Here is a 21747-nt window from a genome sequence, read left to right on the forward strand (position 1 = left end):
TTGATCATCTTTGAGATGTTTCTACACCTTGATTGGAGTCCACCTGTGGTAAATTCAATTGATTGGACATGATTTGGAAAGGCACACACCTGTCTATATAAGGTCTCACAGCTGACAAAGCATATCAGAGCAAAAACCAAGCCATGAGGTCGAAGGAACTGCCTGCAGAGCTCAGAGACAGGATTGTACCGAGGCACAGATCTGGGGAAGAATACAAAAAAATCTCTGCTGCATTGAAGGGTCCCAAGAGCACAGTGGCCTCCATAATTCTTAAATGGAAGAAGTTTGGAACAACCAGGACTCTTCCTAGAGCTGGCCGCCCGGCGAAACTGAGCAATCGGGGGACAAGGGCCTTGGTAAGAGAGGTGACCAAGAACCCGATGGTCACTCTGGCTGAGCTCCAGAGATCCTGTGTGGAGATGGGAGAAACTTCTAGAAGGACAACCATCACTGCAACACTCCACCGATTTGGGCTTTATGGCAGAGTGGCCAGACGGAAGCCTCTCCTCAGTGAAAGACACATGAAAGCCCACAGAATCCTGTTTCTCACAGATCTGTGCCTCGACACAATCCTGTCTCTGAGCTCTGCAGGCAGTTCCTTCGACCTCATGGCTTGGTTTTTGCTCTGATATGCTTTGTCAGCTGTGAGACCTTATATAGACAGGTGTGTGCCTTTCCAAATCATGTCCAATCAATTGAATTTACCACAGGTGGACTCCAATCAAGATGTAGAAACATCTTAAAGATGATCAAGAGAAATGGGAGGCACCTGAGCTAAATTTCAAGTGTCAGAGCAAAGGATATGAATACTTATGTCAATGTGATATTTCAGTTTTTTATTGTCCCCCGTCGCACCACGGAGCGAACGGGGGGCTATGGTTTTCCCCTCCGTCCGTGTGCGTGTCCGTACGTGCGTGTGTGCGTGCGTGTGTGCGTGCGTGCGTTGAACCTTGTTAGCGGAATATCTTGAAAAATAAACGAACTACTAACTTCTAATCTGGTGCGTGGGTGTATCTACGCATAAGGAAGAAGGCTATTGAAAATTTGGTCGCCACGTCAAAATCCAAGATGGTCGCCTTGCGTCTTCCACTTTGTCAACTCACAACACTTCACCGACGGGGGACCTAGGCGTAACGCTTTAAAAAAAATAAATTTGCAAAACTTTCTAAAATCCTGTTTTCTCTTTGTCATCATGTGGTATTGAGTGTAGATTGGTGAGGGAAAAAATGAATTTAAACGATTTCAGCATAAGGCTACTACATAACAAAATGTGAAAAAAGTGAAGGGGTCTGAATACATTCTGAATGCACTGTATCTCTTCATGCAGCTGTGTGAATCAAATTGGCGCCCCTTTATATGAACTTTTCTGGAGCATTACTTGGTTCCTCCTAAGAACACAAGGGTAGTCCAGCATGCACACGAGATTTATTGAATGTCCCTTCTTTTCTATTTTTTGGCATTTTCTACAAACTATGGAATGCCCCTTCTTTTCTATTGCTTGCCACAGGACATATACCATTTAAAGGGGACTTTTCTATGCTTCTGGCATTTCCCCCAAAAATTACTACCAGGGTCAAAATTTTTCTATGTCCAACTTTTTGGGGATCATCCCCATGAGCCATGCCAAAATAGGACCGTGGGTCCTGAAGCTCACCTGGATCAGGAGTAAACAGTCACTCAAACCCCCCCACAAACCCCTCAGACCCTAATATTTTTTAATGCGTTGAACAAACTTTCGTACATCATGGGTGATGAAGGTTGTGATGAAGTTTCATTGAAATTGTGTGTGGTTTCAGAGAAGAAAGCAAATTCCTATTTGTGGGGTCAACACTCCCTCTGCCATAAACCCCCCTTAATGAGCTCAGATTTTGAATTTGTCTTGAAAGCCAGTAATTAGACAGATTGACTGATGTATATTCCAAGTTTCAGCGAGTTTCAATGTATAGCCTTTGAGATATGAGCTCCAAAACATTTTAGGCAGATGGACGGACAGACAGACAGACTGACTGACAGACAGACACCAACGTGAATTTGAGGGTTTTCTTAATAAAACTCAAGAATGTGGAAACGGACGTTGCTGAAATTTGGAACATATTACTTCGACGTACAAAGCATTTACTTCTAAAATTTGCAGCCAATTTCGTACAGTAGAAGCCGAGAAACTAATTTTTGGTCCTCGTGTTAAAGTTTCATACAGAGAAATCATTCAAATTTTATTGTGTAAATATGGAGAAGGAGGGAACAGAGCCTTGCTTACTCTAAGTAAACAGGTATGTCGGCTTCATTTTAAAAATCGTTTTTATAACGATTTATAACGATTTTATAATGAATAAGTTGTCAAATGTCACTGCAGATTTTGACAGTTAATTGATCCACATGTTAATTGATCCAAAATCCTAAAATCCAAAATAATATTTTCATTATATACTTTAATTATTCCGTGAGAGTAGATCGTGTTTCTAAGGCAAGACATGACTTAATTATTTTTGTTGCACTCAATTAAACCAGCTCAATGAAGCTGGTTAATTTCTGCACATTCGTTAATCTTTTCTTCACTCAATATAATTCTACGAACAGGAGAGAAAGTTAAGTTTAATGCTTTGGTAATTTCAATTTTGGCAATTTCAGTTTTGGCAATATGTGAAAATATGGAGAATCAGAGCCTTGCTTGCTTAAAATAAATAGTTATATGCAGTACACTTAGTTATAAGATTGTCAATTTCGTTAAATTGACACATTTCTCTCCAGATTTCGACACAATTAGTCCACATCCTCTGACAATCAATTCTTAATAATACTTTGATTATATACTGTACAGTCGGACCTCGGCATTTGCGGACACTGCGTATTTATGGTTCATAATATGTGACCTGCTTCTGCATTCACACTTTGCATGTTCATGGTTAAAAAAAATAAAAATAAAAGTATATAAATATATATATGTATATTTTTACAGCGTGGCACATAAGGCAATGCCATCTGGAACAGTGTTTGTCTGTCCGTCCGGTGTATGCCTGTATGTCCTTCACAAGCTTCCAGCTACGCCGTTGCTAGAATATCGGTCTTCTTTATTTATGGCGTAGCTCATAGGGCAAAGCCATCTGGAACAGTGTATGTATGTATGAATGTATGTATGTATGTATGTATGTATGTATGTATGTATGTCCCCTCAAACGTATACCAATCAGAGCTGAGGATCTGGTCACATGACAGGGTGATGTGATTACATCTGATGTCATTACGGCGATACGGCGGCTGACTCTCCACACACCGCCATTTTAGATCCATTTTCGTTCAGGCCGAACATATTGTCAAAACCTGTCATATATCACAATAGGCATGCTCTACCTTTACGTTTTTCATTCAGTATGAAACACAAACAAACCGATTGTTAAATTTACCATCAAATATCAAAAGCATAGGTGTTACAGCTCTTCCAACAATACGGTACGTATAGGCCTTCATGCCTCACTTTCAGGTCAAATCAGACAAATTAAGCCCAGGTTTCTTAATACAGTTGTATCGTTTCAGTAGTATCGTTTTCGTAATAGTTATAATAAATATAGTAAATATAACCATAACACTTCGTCGTGACTGCGAAGTTACTGGAGGTCAGAATATATCATCTTCTATATATTAAAGTATATAGCCCAACCCCGCTAGCCCAACCCTGGTGTTGGGCTAGCGGCTAGGGTGCCAGCTTAGGATCCAAGGATCCTGGGTTCGAATCCCGGTCGATCGCTGAATTAACGCCAGGGGGGTTGACTCAGCCTGTCATCCTTCCGAGGTCGGCAAATTGAGTACCAGTACACTGGTAATTCCCTGTTTATCGTAAAAAGGCGTCAAACAGGGTTGGCGGCAGGAAGGGCATCCGGCCGTAAAATATTGCTTCAAAAAGGGGACCAAAAAACAACAACAACCACGGTCCCCGAAAAGGCCAACCCCCGCTTTGCGGGGAAAAATGGCCTCTAAACGGTGTTTAAAAAAATATATATTAAAGTAGCGGCAGTTTTGTGTCCATCCGTCACGCTACCTCATTATGTCTATGATGTCATTACGAAGGCTGACTCCACCGACCGACATTTTAATTTACCAGTACACCCGGTCACTAAGGGAGCGGCAGGAAGTGTCATTCCTCTTTGGGGTATATAGATTACAGTCCATCTATGGTCTGGTCTCAAGAACATTGGGTGTGTGTTAATTTACCAAGTTTCTTGTGGAGAGATCGCCAAGTGGTTTAAGCATTCGAGCAAGCACTCCATTCAAAACCATTAAGGAACAGCTGGCTTGGCAAGTGCTAGCTAGCTGCTTGGTAAATGAGCACACCCCGGGCTTCCTCCCTTTCAGTTTAGTGTTAAACAACAGGAAAAGTGGATTTCGTTGGTGGTTTTCAAAACAAAAACCTTAATTGGTGGGTTTCAAAAGTTCGCTACAAAAAGGCCACTTTAGCGGCAGGAAGGGTCATGTTATTAACCCAACCCTTGTGGGGTATATAGATTACAGTAGATCTTCGCTCAGTTCTGAAAGTAAAACTTACCTCACGGATGTCGGGATTCCTCCAAATTTCTTTGTTTCTTTGTTTATAAACAGCATTAGCGACTGTTTAAAAAGCTAATCATAAGTGTTTGTGGTTTATAATATTTTACAAGCCCGTCTACGCCGCTGTTAGTGTTAGACTTTCGGTCTTGTTTCTTTCTTACACTTCATGCCTGGTCTCCTATCAATAGCCGCTGATAGTAATTCAGCCTGGGAACTCTTCCAGAGAAGAGTTGCTTTAAAACAACTTGCATTCTCCTTCTGGAAGCCAAATTCAACTGAAGACAACCACAGATCATTCCACAAATCCCACATCAAGTGTATGTCTACTCTCTGAAGATGTTGAAAAAATTATGTCTCAATCTCAAGAATGAGCTTTCAAACTTGTCTCCCTCTAAAACCTGGTGGCACCTTGTCAAGGTGGCGTGTTGTCAAGACTTGCACCCAGGGCCGTGGGAGAGCCAGAATGGGCCCCTGGGGCAATACTAATTATCAGCCCCCCTTCATCTGGGCCCCCTTCAAAACATTTTATTTTCAGCAACCTCCTCTGAGTGAAACTGCCCGAATCCAGAACCACTACTCACCTCCACCCTATTCCATCGCCAGGCGCTGCATGATGTCATCGCTGGGTGCCGATGGGGGCCCAGCGATGACGTGCGCCGAAAGAGAGTACCCACTTTTCACTCCGTTTGTCAATTTCCATCTGAAAAATCATCAATTTTAATTTGATTGACCGAAACTTTGATCAAGATCGTCATTTTATAATCTTAATGAAATGGACAATTTGATGTAGCCATGGCAACCTTTTTATTTTTGGGATGGGGTGGATTTTGCAAGTATCGTGCTCTGCATGATGTCTTCTTGTTTGTTTGTTTGTTTGTTTGTCCAGGCGATATCTCAGCCATCCTTTGAGCTAGGAAGCTGAAATTTAGGCAAAATAGTGAGCACGTGCTTTGGCAAAAGAGGGATTTAATTTTTTTTTGATGAATCAATTAATTGATTAATTACTTAATTATTATCGATTTATCAAGTACTTATTTATTTTTCTTTCTCATCTGGGCAATATCTCAGGCACCTTTTGAGTGAGGAAGCTGGTATTTGGACTTGACAGTGACCAAATGATTTGGCAATAAAGGGTGTTTTTCATTTATTGATCAATAAATTAATCGATTAATTTTCTTTTTCGATTAAGTACTTGATAAATTTTCAAAAATTTACAGATTCGGATGAAGCAGTGGTGGTTTAGGTATGCTATTAGCCAATTTATCAATAAATTAATTATATTACGATTATTATTTATTAATTTTAATTACACCATTTATTCATCGATCAATTATCGTACACCACTCCCTCCCAATTTTGGGTCCGTGTGCTGCATTGCGGCATTGCCAGGCACCTGGGCGTCCCTGCGGTGTCACGCACTGGAGAATGTTATTTATTTATTTATTTGGCATGGGGCAGTGTACTTTGAATGTTGCTCTACTTGTTTATTTCTCTTTTTCTCACCTGTGACACCACCTTCCATGCTGTCTTCAATCTCATTCTTCCCTCCAGGTCTTCAAGACAGCTGTTCACCACCATCTCAAGTAATCCCCCATCCAAAATCATGATCTATTCCACACCTGTTAAACCACCTTTCCCAAGAAATTTGCTTATGTATCCATCTTGTCCATCCTTAGCGTTATCCTTACCCCTCAATGTTACCTGCATCCTTTGTTTGTCAGTCTCCATCTATTTTCACCCTCGGCCTTGCTGTTGGCATTGCCCCTTTGTCCTGCTGATTCCGTTGTTATGTTGTGTCCTGATTTGATGTTTGTCACAGCTCTTCCACGAGCCGAGACCATGTAGTAAGAATCTCCCTCCCACCCCCCACCCCCCAATTCAAACATAATGCCTCCACATTCACGGATTTGATATTCACGGCATTTTCCAGGAACACAGTGATGTGACAGAGGGCTGACCAAGATGGCGCACCACACACCGCCATTTTTGTAACGCATATTCCGTTTAGTTTTTAATGATGAGCATCCCATAAATGATCTTCAAAAGGGGTGTTTAACCACACCCAAACATCCAGTTTTCATTCATGCACTCGATACGTCCACATGCAAAGTTTGGCGTGGCGTATTTGCACATGGCACAAAGCTTGTTTTGCACAAAGTTTGGCGTGGCACATGCAAAGCTTGGCGTGGCACATGCAAAGTTTGGCGTGGCACATGCAAAGTTTGGCGTGGCACATGCAAAGTTTGGCGTGGCACATGCAAAGTTTGGCGTGGCTAGGTTTCATCGTTTTGGAGTTATGGAGGAGACACACATATATACACACATACACAGATATGTACATACACACACATATGTACACACACACATACGTACACACACATTGTACACACACACACACACACACACACACACACACACACACACAGCCACAGATCACATACAAGTGTTATGTGAATAATTACCTGATTTCGTTCAAAAGGATTGTGATGTGTTGTTGAATGTCCAAGATGATGTGATCTCAAACACTTCAATCCTCCACAGATCGTGATATAAACATTGGAGTTTGTGCCAGCCCGGGAATGCCATCCTGTTTTGATGTAAATCTTGTAAATCTTGTAATCCTTCGCTTCCTGGGGGGAATCTGATAGAAATCGCACATCGTTAATATCCCGGATGTTAAACATGGTGTTCAATGTTATTTTTACTTTAATAAACTATCAGGACGAGCTTACTATGTATAACCAGCTTACAACCTCACTACCGAAACGAGATGGTGTAAGGTACAAACTGTGGATAAAACATGCAAACAACGTCCCATTACCAATACACCTCCTCCTGACACCACACACCAAGCCTGTTTGGAACATTTTAAGTTGTCTCACGTGGACAGGGTATTTATCATACCCAAACTAAATGTACATGTGTTCGCCATGTTTGTTTCTTTCACAAGGGGATGCTCCGAAATGCTGCCCCACGTCGTGCCCTTTATACGGTCGTAATTAATTGTATTTATTTATTTATTTTATTTTTGTTGGGGGTAAAGGGGATGAAGGGAGGTGAGCGTAGAGGGGGAGGGAGGAGAAGGAGATAGTGACGAGGGGTAAGGGAGAGGTGGGGAGAAAAGAGGGAGGACAGAGTGAGAGTAGGGGAGCCAGAAGAGGGGGGAGAGGGAAGAGTTGTCATGGGAGGAGAGAGTTGGAGAGAGAGGGGGGGGGGGGGGGCGGTTGAGGCTATGTTGGTGGTTGACATTTTGGCCTATGTTGACCTCAAAATAATTGGTGGTTGAATCTTGTTCAAATTTCAAGTCAATCAGATGAAAATTGAGGATTTTAGAAATCTGACTTATGTTGACCTTTTGGCCTATGTTGACCTCAAAAGGGTGACCGCTATATCAAATGGTCATGTAACATGTGGTAAAGTTTAAAAAAGAGATGTATGTCTTTGTGTCACCATTTTCCTGAGAGATGGCTGAACGGATCTTCTTCAAACGTTTAGAGGTTTATCAGAGAGTGCCTGGGAGTGGTTTCGTGGGAGGGTGGGGGGAATTTGTGAAAATTTGAAAGAAGAGTTGGATTTTTTGGATGTTTTGTTATTCGCTCTATAGTGCCTAGGCCTTTATACAGTCACGTGAAAAAGTAAGTACACCCCATGTAAAGTTTTGACTTTTTCAACATATTTCAACATACAGCTATTTGATCTTCATTTCAACAATATTGACAGATAAAGGTGATATAATATAACAAATATCATGAAACATTTACATTTTGTAGTCCATTGTATAATTTAAACAAACATAAATGCAAATTTCGCATGTGGAAAAAGTAAGTACACCCCTACATTTATCACTACTTCAAACACCTAAAATTAAAAACAGGTGCACCAGCACAGGTGCAAATGATTGGAACATCGTCAGAGAGGATCTTGGAGGAATCTGTCTTATGTAAACCTCAGATATTTAGTTTGGTTTGCTCTTTGTTGTTGAAGTGTGCGGCGTCACCATGCCTAGATCAAAAGAGCTCTCTGAGGCCTTCAGAAAGAAGGTTATAGAAGCCTACGAGTCTGGGAAGGGATTCAAAAAGATCTCCAAACAATTTGAAATCAATCATTCGACTGTCCGGAAGAGCCTCTACAAGTGGAAAAGATTCCAAACAACTGCCAACTTGTTCAGGCCAGGCCACCCCAGCAAGTTCAGCCCGAGAGCAGACCGCAAGATGCTGAAAGAAGTCTCTAAGAACCCCAGAATGTCATCACGGGACCTACAGGTAGCTCTTGCCAATGTGATGTCAAAGTGCACGAGTCTACCATTAGAAAGAGGCTGCACAAATTTGATCTACATGGGAGGTGTGCCAGGAGGAAACCATTGCTGTCCAGAAAGAATATCAGGGCAAGACGAAAGTTTGCCAATGAACACCTAGGCAAAGACCAGCACTTCTGGAACAATGTGCTCTGGACAGATGAGTTAAAGGTATAGCTATTTGGCCACAGTACCAGAAGACATGTTTGGTGAAAACCAAAGACAGAATTTGACCACAAGAACCTGATACCAACTGTAAAAAAGCATGGTGGTGGAAATATTATGGTTTGGGGCAGCTTTGCTGCATCAGGGCCTGGGCAGCTCACCATGATAGAATCCACTATGAATTCTTCATTGTACCAGAGAGTGCTTGAGGATAATGTGAGGCCATCTGTCAGAAAGTTGAAGCTCAACCGAAGGTGGACCTTGCAACGTGACAATGACCCTAAACATACCAGTAAATCCACCAAGGAATGGCTGAAAAGAAAGAAATGGAGGGTTCTGGAATGGCCAAGTCAAAGCCCGGATCTAAATCCCATCGAGATGTTGTGGGGGGGGGGGGGGGGGTTGAAACGAGCTGTGCATGCAAGAAACCCCTCAAACATCACACAGCTGAAAGAATTCTGTATGGAGGAGTGGGCAAAAATTTCTCCCAGTCGATGTCAGAGACTGGTAGACAGTTATAAGAAACGCCTACTTGAGGTTGTTTCTGCCAAAGGGGGCAATACCACGTATTAGTGCCAAGGGTGTACTTACTTTTTCCACATGCGAAATTTGCATTTATGTTTATTTAAATTATACAATAGACTACAAAATGGAAATGTTTCATGATATTTGTTATATTATATCACCTTTATCTATCAATATTGTTGAAATGAAGATCAAATATCTGTATGTCGAAATATGTTGAAAAAGTCAAAACTTTACATGGGGTGTACTTACTTTTTCACGTGACTGTAGGTATGTGAAAATTAATATTAAATGATCCCTGACCCCATTCCTTAGTGGGTGTAGAGAAGTGTTTTGCCCCCACAAAAAGGGAAAAAATATTTCTTAAAAATACCAACGGGATTAGAACAGCACAGGATAACTCAGGGTACGCTAGAATCCCATAAAAATAACACCATAGCAATTCATAATCTTCCTTTACCTAAGCTATCCCATCTATTTATACATATACCTTTCTGCTTATTGTTTTGTACACATTTGATGTGGCAGCAAATTTTTCCCCCTGATGTCACGATGATAAAATAAAACTCCATGATAAAATATTTTTTATCTCTTGTAAGTTTTAAATGTGACATCATCCTCTAGATTCTCCAAATGTCAAATCAACCTCCAGATTCTCCAAATGTGAAATAAACCTCCAGATTCTCCAAATATAAAATAAACGTCCAGGTTCACCTGAGATGTGCAGGAGTAGAGCTGCTCCACATGAAGATTGAGTAACATCCTCTGCTGACTCTTCCTCTTGATCTCCTGAAGGACAAAATGATGATGTGGAATCACACTCCTTTACACGTCCATGTGAAGGTTGATTCAGACATCTGTAGAGACCAGAATCTCTCTTTTCCACCTTGCTGATTTGAAGATCCCCGTTTGGTAAAATCTTATGATGGTTCAGCATCGTTTTTTGTTTTTGATCACAGTCGATATCATAGCAATTGGTACGAGTACAGTTGATTTGTTGATCAACCACTCCATCCACATCTACATCCCTCATCCACCATACCCAGGTAGATCCCCGAGTCCCACAATCACACGGTATGTTCACACAGGTGTGCTCGTATACACTCAGCACTGTAATTCCGGGCTGCAACAAGCAGGTGGACTGTCCAAGGATAAACATCAAAACCAACAGCGAGTCCCTCATCCTAGATCCGTTTACTAACACTGCAGCAGAATCACTGAACTTGAACCACAAAAATTATTTTATTTCTGGACCGTGATGTGTCCAACAGATGGTCATGATATGTCCTGGTGCTTCAAGATAAGATGGTTTCATGAGGAAGTGCAGACCACAAGTTTCACACAGGTTCCTTTCTCCTGAATAATTCTTAAACATTCCTTTCAAAATGCTTATTTTTTTCGGAAATATCTCCCTCATGATACAGAACATAAACAAGAATAGCACTCGGTGGAGAGCATACCTCCGCCAGGCTGAACGGTTTATGTTTCGTATCCCACTGATCGGTCATATTCATGTCTGGATTCGGACCTGAACCAAAATCAAATCGCTTGTTCTTGTCACCTCACCAACTCATCCCACAAGTTTTGTCATAATCCATGCACAACTCTTTGAGGAATCGTGCAATATATTTTTTTGGCCCCTTCTCTCAATGGTGAAGAATTCCAATTTTTTTTCCACAGCATGGACACGGTACGTTGGGTCAACTGTACCAACACAACAATGTTGGGTCAACGTTGGAAAATTGACGTCACGTTTGCAACTGTGGTGCTTGAGATGCGATGTCTGCTGCTCCGACGAGAGATCAAGACACTGCACTGAAAATAAACAGTTGGTTTAATATTGTAGAGTATAAAAACACATGTGGGAATTCCAATCAGCACGAATGAAACCAGTAGAGAACTCAATACCCAGCGCACTGCTCTTTAAAAAGGCAGGCGAGAGATAACAAATCTCCGCTGAACCAATGCCCTAATCGTATGTGTCTTAGCATTTCACTAGGTGCATTAGTTCACTGGGAGGTTACAGAAAGTTTAAAGTCGTTAGAAATGATGAGAGAAATTATACGAAAGCCAGCTGCTTCAAGAATTTTTGTTCGATGCGCGAGGAAAGATAAAAGGTGAGGGAGAGTAAACAAGTCTTTTAGCTTGGTCCAGAATCTGTTCTGGTTACTTTCAAAATTTAACTTTTACATGACGTGTAGGCAGCCAGAGATTCAAGGGAGGATTAGCATTTAAACAATGGGCCCGCGCGTTTGCCCTCAGGGAGTCACTTAGCGAGCAGGCAAAAAATGAGAATCGAGGGAGAAATATAATTTCACATGTGCGAAAAATATATATATGTCTTTATATCAGTCTGGTGTGATTTGATAGTTCACAATACAGACTCCGACAATCCCTTCTCTTGTTCAGATATTAGTTAATTTTTAATATCTAAGAACAACAATGTTCATGGAGCTTTATTAACTCTTCAATCTGCAACGAGAACGGCTGGTTCAACGAAGATGTGCCCTGCTGGAGGGCCTGCCACCTCCCCCTCAGGACCGGCTCCCTCCGCCTCCCACAACCACAATCTTTGCTGATCTTCCAGTTAATCGAGCTACATTTTCATGAGATCTTGAATGTGTTGTTCCTCTGGGGAGAACATGAGATCGTTAATTTCTTGCAACATTAGCTCTTGTTTGGCATACAAGGCGTGGAAATCAAAAGATAAGAGAGAAACGCCCCTAGTGTCAGGATCGTCCATGAATGTGGATTCCTCGGAATCCAGAGTGACGGGTGGATCCCCCAGTTCCCAGTCTCCATACTCACTCTTGTCCATCTCCAGTTGGGCCATTTGCACTGAAGAGCTAGTAAAGAATCTCTCCAAGCACATCCAAATAAGATGCTTCATTAGAAACTCAGCAAACACAAATCCCACTATTATGGTGAGACCCCACAGAACCCAAGACAATATGGTGTACCCAAAACTGCTGAATCATCCTGAAAACCAATTTGTTATGCCCAAATCTTCCCAATGCTTTTTACCATCCATGTCCAAAAAGTGTAGTCTGTTCGTCCCCATCCCACATTGCCCTGCGAACCCTTCTCTGAAGGCTCTCGAGGCTATCTAATGAAAGGACTTCCGGTATCACTGAACCGAAATAGCATGTCCCCTTCCAATCATCTGGCAGGTATGGGTAAGCCTTGTCCCTGCAGACAAATATGATTCCATGTGGAGAAGCTAAATGATTTGAATGACATCTCATGCCCTCTGATTTTACTCTCTTAATTAAACTGCTGAAACCCCTCAGATCTTTGAGGACCCTTTTATTCCCCCAAGACCCCTGAAGACCACTAAGACCCCTGAATGCACCGAAATACCCTTAAAGACCCTGAAGACGCAAAATACCATGAAGACCCACAAGACTCCTAATATACAAAAGGCCCTGAATACCCAAAAACATGCTGAATACCCCCAAATAATTTTGCAGTAACCTAAAAATACACCGAAATGGTCAAAGATGCCTATCCCTGTGAGATTACATGTGGTGACTGAAGCTTTTTCCCAATCCAACCCATCCTCTTGGTTCTGGGCGACACTTGGCCTCAATCTGTATCAGGCTTAGGTTCTCTTGAGGGACATTTACAACGTTGTTAGTGCAGGTGGGCCTTCCCAAATCTATCCCACTTTGATCTTTATTCATGAAACCAAAGTTCATTCCCCCATTGCTAGCCATACATCTTGTTTCAGTAGCGCTTCACTATGTACTAGCGGTGTCTCTATTATGACTAGCAGCAACATCTGTGTGCTGGTGTGTTATGCTGGTACTGGTTGAGCTGGTGCGTTGTGCTGGTGGTGTGCAACATGTTGTGCCTCTGGAGATCTCCGTTGCTGAAATAATAAAAACTTTAGGACAACAGCCTCCATTGGAATTGTCAAGCATATAAAAAACAACAACATTATTTCAATGATTATTCCTAAGGCCAGTAGTGACCATTGCGTTATTTTAGCTCACCATTGGCAAAAATATACAGGCAAACCAATGACCCAAACTCTACGATTCTGAAAACCTTTATGATTCGCGGTTCCTAACCTTTTATTTGGATACCTAGTGAGGTCCGAGCTACCTGGGGTGTAGTGTGGTGCTCCGTTTCCAATTCTTCACCACCACCCAGTCACCTGGTTGGTCAGGATTGGCACTGCTCTGTAGCTGGTTCGGGCATTGCCTCTTTAACCTGTGTGTGTGTAAACCTTTTGCAACTTTTGTTAAGGCTTTACAAAATTCCAGTGCCATTAATTGTACACCACACCTTTCCTATGCCATCTCCAGGCATTGCAAATCGTCACTGCTGGGCACCGAAGGGGGCTCGGCAGTGACGCACGCTGAAAGGGAGGACTCAGTTTTCACTCTGGTTGTTTGTTTGTTTTCTTGTTTGTTTGTTTTCTTGGTTGTTTGTTTGTTTGTTTGTCCGGGCGATATCTCAGCCATATTTTGAGCGAGGAAGCTGAAATTTCGAGACAATAGTGAGCAAGTCCTTTGTGAAATACAGTATTTTTTGTTTTTTGATTAATTAAATAAGTACTTAATTAATCGCAAATAATTAAATAACTCCTCAATTAATTGATTAATCAAATTTCCTTTCTCTTCTGACCATTAACTCAGGCACCTTTTGAGTTAGGAAGCTGATATTTGGACATGCCAATGACCAGGTGATTTGGCTGCAAAGGCTATTTTTGATTTATTAATTTATCAATTAATCAATTGATCGATTAATTATTTAATGATTCGATTAATGACAAAAAAAATTGTTTTTTAAAGTTACAGATTCTGATGAAATGGTGGTGGTTTATGTGTTCTCTGACCGAATTGATTAATTTTTTTTTTTTAATGATTATTATTTATTTATTTTCATTATTAATCATTTATTTATTTTCTTTCTCATTTGGCCAATATCCCAGGCACCTTTTGAGCTCGGAAGCTAATATTTGGACATGAGTGACCAAGTGATGTGGCTATCAAGGATATTTTTGATTTATTGATTAACCAATTAATCAATTAATCGATTAATTATTTAATTATTCGATTAATTAAGTACTTATTTAATTAATCAAATTTCCTTTCTCTTCTGACCAGTAACTCAGGCACCTTTTGAGTTAGGTAGCTGATATTTGGACATGCCAATGACCAGGTGATTTGGCCGCAAAGGCTATTTTTGATTTATTAATTAATCAATTAATCAATTAATCGATTAATTATTTAATTATTCGATTAATGACAAATAAAATTGAAGACCATAGAATTATAACCAGGCTAAGTCACATTTTATTTTATTTTCCCCGTTTTTCACGCTTTTCACGTTTTTCAAAATATTTTTCACGTTTTTCTCGAAATGACTAAAATGTGACTTAGCCTGGTTATAATTCTATGGTCTTCAATTGTTTTTTAAAGTTACAGATTCTGATGAAATGGTGGTGGTTTATGTGTTCTCTGACCGAATTGATTAAATTTTTTTTTTTTAAATGATTATTATTTATTTATTTTCATTATTAATCATTTATTTATTTTCTTTCTCATTTGGCCAATATCTCAGGCACCTTTTGAGCTCGGAAGCTAATATTTGGACATGAGTGACCAAGTGATGTGGCTATCAAGGATATTTTTGATTTATTGATTAATCAATTAATCAATTAATCGATTAATTATTTAATTATTCGATTAATTACAAAAAAAAAAAAAAAATTCAGTTACAAATTCTGATGAAATGGTGGTGGTTTATGTGTTCTGTGACCGAATTGATTAATAATTTAATTTTTTAATGATTATTATTTCTTTATTTTCATTATTAATCATTTATTTATTTTCTTTCTCATTTGGCCAATATCTCAGGCACCTTTTGACCTGGGAAGCTAATATTTGGACATGACAGTGACCAAGTGATGTGGCTATCAAGGATATTTTTGATTTATTGATTAATCAATTAATTATTTAATTTTTTATTAATGACTTATTTAATTAAATTTCTAAAAGATACATCTTCGGATGAAGCACTAGTGGTTTAGTTATGCTATTAGCCAATTGATGAAGAAAATATTTTATGATAATCTTTTATTGATTTTAATTATACGATTAATCAATCAATTAGTATACACCTCTCCCTCCCAATGCAGCCTCAATGAGCTGCACTGCGGTATTGCTGGGCGCCCGTAGGCACCCCGGTAATGCCGCGCTGCAGGATATTTAATTATTTGGCATGGGGGCGGTGTACTTTGAATGTATGTGTACTTGTTTTAATCTAATTTAATTTAAATTTAAAGCAATCTTTAAATTTAATTTTAATCTAATTTAATTTAAATTTAATGCAATCCTTAAATTTAATTTTAATCTAATTTAATTTTAATTTACTGCAACCTTTAAATTTAATTTTAATCTAATTTAATTTTAATTTACTGCAACCTTTAAATTTAATTTTAATCTAATTTAATTTTAATTTACTGCAACCTTTAAATTTAATTTTAATCTAATTTAATTTTAATTTACTGCAACTCTTAAATTTAATTTTAATCTAATTTAATTTTAATTTACTGCAACCTTTAAATTTAATTTTAATCTAATTTAATTTTAATTTACTGCAACCTTTAAATTTAATTTTAATCTAATTTAATTTAAATTTAATGCAACAATTCAATGCAGCATCTCCAGATGCAAATACAAACATGACAATATATGAGAATTTCCTCCAACCAATTATTTCCACCTTCTCCACTCACATTTGCCCAGTCACTCCGCCATACTCACCTGTGTCTTGGTTAATTTGCCATCTCCACCTCACGTGAGCATTTATTACCTGGTTAAAACACACTTGTCTTGCACACCTGTATCGCATGTTCGCTCCAAATTTCACCAATCACGATCGCTGTGAAATCACTGAGCAGCACGGTGACCTCAACCTGCTCCGTTGCTTCTATCATCCAACAATTATCATTGGCTTTGCCATGATGTCACTATATGACGTCATAACCCCATGACCTCTTGGTCGTTTTAACATCCAATTGAAAAAAGGAAGGACAAACATAGTTTGATACAAACTTAATGTTAAGCGAATTATTACGAACAGAAGTTCCAATACATCTTTGTTTAATCATCATTTTTATACATGACAGACAGACAGACACATCATTATGCATGACATCACATTCACACTGGACAGAGGATTCACATTCACACTGGTCTGGACAGATGTTGGGATCATTATTATTTAATCATACTTTATTAATCTGGATATCCTTGTTTGAGGAAGAAGAAGCTCCACATCTCCTAGCCATGCGATCCCTAAACATCTCTCAGACACCAAAATTGTGTCAGACCCCTGACCTTGTCAGTCAGACCACAGACCATAGGATAAATATTCTATTTAAAAGCTTACAAAAACCTCCTACCTACTCTGCAACACCGCTGTCACCCCCTAAAAGAATACTCTACAGCCCACCTGGCATAGCCAGCCCAAACAGACTGGAACTCTAACCCCTCTCACCTCTATTCCTCTATCTTTACCTTGATATTGTACACCTATTGTATAAAGCCTCCCTTCCTAATATCACTTGGTTGTGACTTTTGGTGGTCATCACTTGATATACCCGCAAGATATTACTGAAAAATCAAGCTTAATTTATAAAATTCCCTTGCCTCTAATTTTACATTGCCCAATCAATGATGTAACCAGCCGTCACACAATGCCTACCCCTGCCAAATTTCGTACGAATCCGTCCACACCTTCCTGAGATGTCCTGCCCACAGATAGACAGCCAGCCAGACAGACAGACAAACAGCCAGACAAAGGGGCTAGCCTGGATTTAAATCTTAACCCCATGATAAACTGTCATCCCTCGGATAGACGTTAAAACCGGCATCTCGTCTTCGTCGGTATCCGTCAAAGATCCCACGTTGTCCCTCTTATAGGGTGAGACATCTCCGGCACCGTGGTACAGATTACAACTTTCTGCCATAATTCTGCCGTTTCTGGTACAAATGTCTGGAGGACAACAGAGGACACTGCATCACCGGCACAGCTACATTCTTACCATCGTAATTTTACCTTAGATTTCCTCCGTTCACAAATTACGTACACAATTTCAGTTTCAACCAACAACATTTTCTCATTTTGTCCCGATCGAAGTCCCTGTCGTGTCGTTAAACCAACATCCAGTGGGTTGACCCAGCCTGTCATCTTTTCAATTAACTCTGACTTTTACTCCCATGCTAAATCTGTGGGGATATAGTTAAATACATGTTTTAAAAAACCGTATACACACGCTCTCTATACGGGCTCACTCTGGCCTGCCATTTTCCACAAGCAGACTGAATGGACATGGAATCTCAATAAAAATATCCAAACTGACACCATCTATTTCTTAGCCCCAAATTTACTCAATTTTATTATTTACTTTTACATCATTCCATAACATCATATAATATCATTCCATCATACCCAATTTGGTCAGAATCTCATCACTAGTTTGCAAATTATCGCAACAGGATATCTGACCCTTGAACTCTGACCCCAAAATGCAATCAATGACATCCCACGTGACATAACATCATCATTAGGGTGAGCTGCCTCAGAGATATACTCATCCAATACACACATACAGTACACAAGTAGCCAGTACTCATCGGCATTGCATAATTATTCCCGCCAGGGAGTAATGCATTCGATCGTGTATGTGTGTGTGTGTGTGTGTGTGTGTGTGTGTATGTGTATGTGTATGTGTGTGTGTGTGTGTGTGTGTGTGTGTGTGTGTGTGTGTGTGTGTGTGTGTGTGTGTGTGTTCGTGTGTTTGTGAACAAGATATCTGGAAAAGTTCTGAACGGATTTGGATGAAAGTTGGTGGGATGATTGCCCTTGGGATAATATAAGGAAGAATTGATTAGTTTTTGGTGAAGCTCAGGATATTATTCCGGATCCAGGAAATTATTTGAAGGATTTTTTTTACCATTGGAAGATAGGGCTCTTTTTTTTTTAACATTATCTTCTATATATTTTATATTTAACATTGTGATATGAAAATAGTTTTCATATTTGTTGTAAATGTAGTTTAAACTCGTGGTTATGCGTTAGAGCAGTGTATTTTGTTAGCAGCGTCATCTTCAAGGTTCTTTTTTTTTCTTCTAATAAAGACATATTCTGTCATTTTAAAACTACCAAAGTGTGTATTAGGTTTCCCCGTTTCATAAAATGTATCGTTTGTTACGTATAATGCTTTTAAACTGTTTTTTTTTTGTTTGTTTGTTTTTACCTCAGAAGAGATATCAACATTTACCTCAGCGAATGTCAATCGCGGTGTCAGTATTTGATGAACTTATAAAGACTTAGGTGAGTTATAAGTGTGACAAGCATGTGCACGGGATTCTTCCCAGAAGAATGAGTGGTCGCATTAGCTTGTACTGTGGCGGACACAAAAGCCCACTGGCGTGGTGACATCATTCCGCGCACCAAGTGGGCGAGGGCCACGCCCGAGGGGTAGGCGTGGCCTGAGGATATACACGGGGCGCGCAGCCCAGAGCGGGCTAGTGTTACAGTGAGCTCCTGAAATAAAGACGCTTATAAGTTACCGCTTGTCCGCTTCCTCCTTGCTCGCAAGCAGCGCGCGTAACGCCGCGCTTGACTGGTGACCCCCTCGACGTTGGATCTGCCGGAGCGATCCTTCCACACGCGACGCCATTGCCATGGCCAACTTCATCAAACTTCCCGAATTTTGGGAGGCTCAGGCCGAAGTCTGGTTCGTCCAGGCCGAAGCCCAATTTCAGCTTCGGCGCCTCACCGGCGATGACACACGCTATTGCCACGTCGTCGCCTCCCTCGGGCCCGGCACGGCCACTCGAGTTGTGTCCGTCATTCGCCACCCACCGGACGGCCACAAGTACGAGGCACTCAAGCGGCTACTCCTAGCCACGTTCGGCCTCACTGACGACGCATGGGCCGACCGCCTCCTGGATCTCCCCGAGCTCGGTGACACGCGCCCGTCGGTCCGAATGGACCATATGCTGTCACTGTTGGGCGACGAAGCCCCCGGTTCTCTATTCCGGGCGCTTTTCCGTCGCCAACTTCCAGCACAGGTTCGCCTCGCGTTGGCTGGGACCAGGCTAACGGAACCCCGAGCATTGGCAGCCGAGGCGGACAAGTACTTCGCCGCTTTGGACACGCGGGCGAGAGTCGGCGTGGCCGTCACGGCCCTCGTGGCTGATGCTGCTGATGCTGCTGATGCTGCTGATCCACAGCATCAGCTTATACAGCATACACAGCATGCTGATACGCACCTCGTGATCGCCGCCACGCCCCGCCCACCGCCGCGGCGAAAACCGCCACCGCGGGGAAACCCGCCAATTCCACCGGCCTGGCGGAGCCAGCCGCGCTCCTCCAGCTCCACCACCTGGTGCTGGTTCCACGCCAAGTTCGGCCACGAAGCTCGGCAGTGTCATCCGCCATGCTCCTTCAACAGGTCGGGAAACGCCCGGGCCGGCGCTCAATAGTGGCGATGAGCGCCGGCCGTTCGAGCAGCCTGCTGTTCATAACGGACACCTTCTCCGGGCGCCGTTACCTGTGCGACACGGGAGCGCAGGTGAGTGTCGTTCCCGCCGGCACGTCAGACAAGCATGCCGCGGGTGGGGGCCCCGCGCTGCTTGCCGTGAACGGGACGCCCATCCGTACGTACGGAAAACGCTGCCTCTCTCTGCGGTTCGGAGGGCAGGTTTTCCGATGGACGTTCGTCACCGCCGACGTGCCCATGGCACTGCTTGGCGCGGACTTCCTGTGCGCTAATGGGCTCCTGGTCGACATCAAGCGCAAACGTCTTGTCCAGGCCGAGACGTTCAGCTCGCTCGCTTGTGCGTTGCCCAGCTCGTCGAGCAGCTCAACGAGCGGCTTGCCAAGTGGCTTGCCGAACGGTTCGGTTCCGGCCACGTTGGTCTGTACGCTTCCGGCAGCGGACGCATTCACCCGTCTCCTTGCCGGCTTCCCGGCCCTCACGCGGCCCACCTTCTCGGTGGGGGCCGTCAAGCACGGGGTGGCCCATCACATCCCCACCGTCGGCCAACCGGTCTACGCCCGGGCACGCCGCCTCGAGCCGACGAAGCTGGCGGTGGTAAAAGCGGCGTTCGCTACCCTGGAGCGACTCAGCATCGTTCGGCGCTCAGAGAGCACATGGGCGTCGCCGCTGCACATCGTGCCGAAGCCCAGCGGGGGATGGCGACCGTGCGGGGACTATCGCCGTCTCAATGACGCCACGACTCCCGACCGCTACCCCGTCCCCCACATTCAGGACTTTTCCGCCCGTTTGACGGGCATGTCCTTCTTCTCGAAGGTGGACCTCATACGCGGCTACCATCAGGTCCCCGTCAGGCCGGAGGACGTCCCGAAGACGGCGGTCATCACGCCATTCGGACTCTTCGAGTTCCTGCGCATGCCCTTCGGTCTGAAGAATGCGGCTCAGGCGTTCCAGCGACTGATGGACAGCGTCCTGCGTGACTTGGATTTTGTCTACGTCTACCTGGACGATATCCTCGTCGCCAGCGCGTCCTGCGAAGAGCACCTACGCCACCTCCGCACGCTCTTCGAACGACTGGGCCAGCATGGCCTGATTGTGAACCCCGCAAAGTGCCGGTTCGGCGCCGCCATAATCGATTTTCTGGGGCACCGTGTCACCAGGCACGGAGCCGTCCCCCTGCCGGCCAAGGTGGAGGCGGTGAAGGGGTTTCCGCGCACCCGCATGATCAGAGGGCTGCAGGAGTTCCTGGGCATGGTGAACTTTTACCATCGGTTCCTGCCCCGTATCGCCCAGCTCCTGCGCCCCCTGCACGAAGCTCTCCGAGGTAAGCCGGGCAAAGGCGACGTTACCTGGACCGAGCAGATGGACACGGCGTTCACGGGCGTGAAGCTCGCCTTGGCTTACGCCACCATGCTCGCGCACCCGGCGCCCGATGCACCGATCGCCCTCACCACCGATGCCTCGGACTACGCGGTGGGCGCGGTGCACGAGCAATGGGTGCGTGGAGCTTGGCAACCGCTGGCGTTCTTTAGCCGGCAGCTTCGCCCGCCCCGAACGCCGTTACAGTACCTTCGACCGCGAGTTGCTCGGGCTTCACTTGGCGGTCAGGCACTTCCGCCATCTGCTCGAGGGCCGTGCGTTCACGGCCTTCGTCGACCACAAGCCGCTGATCTTCGCGATGGGCAAGGTCACCGAGCCGTGG

General features: G+C 43.0%; 1 protein-coding gene across 2 annotated transcripts in view; it reads right to left on the reverse strand.

Annotated features, from left to right (window-relative positions):
* The window catches only part of LOC137431016 (uncharacterized), a 76566-nt gene extending 65788 nt beyond the window's left edge, over nucleotides 1–10778 (reverse strand). The window contains exons 1-2 of one of the 2 annotated variants that reach the window (XM_068121871.2): nucleotides 10238–10778; nucleotides 7002–7180 (exon numbers count right to left, since the gene is read on the reverse strand). In XM_068121871.2, the coding sequence (XP_067977972.2) occupies nucleotides 7002–7180; nucleotides 10238–10706 (648 nt within the window). In that variant the 5' untranslated portion in view covers nucleotides 10707–10778. The remainder of the gene's footprint in view (nucleotides 1–7001; nucleotides 7181–10237) is intronic. The other variant, XM_078781319.1, reaches the window with a different exon arrangement.
* Between the last annotated feature and the right edge of the window lie 10969 nt (nucleotides 10779–21747).

Source organism: Myxine glutinosa, chromosome 7, assembly GCF_964187855.1.
Source record: "Myxine glutinosa chromosome 7, kmMyxGlut1.1, whole genome shotgun sequence".
In the NCBI taxonomy this organism is placed as follows: Eukaryota; Metazoa; Chordata; class Myxini; order Myxiniformes; family Myxinidae; genus Myxine; species Myxine glutinosa.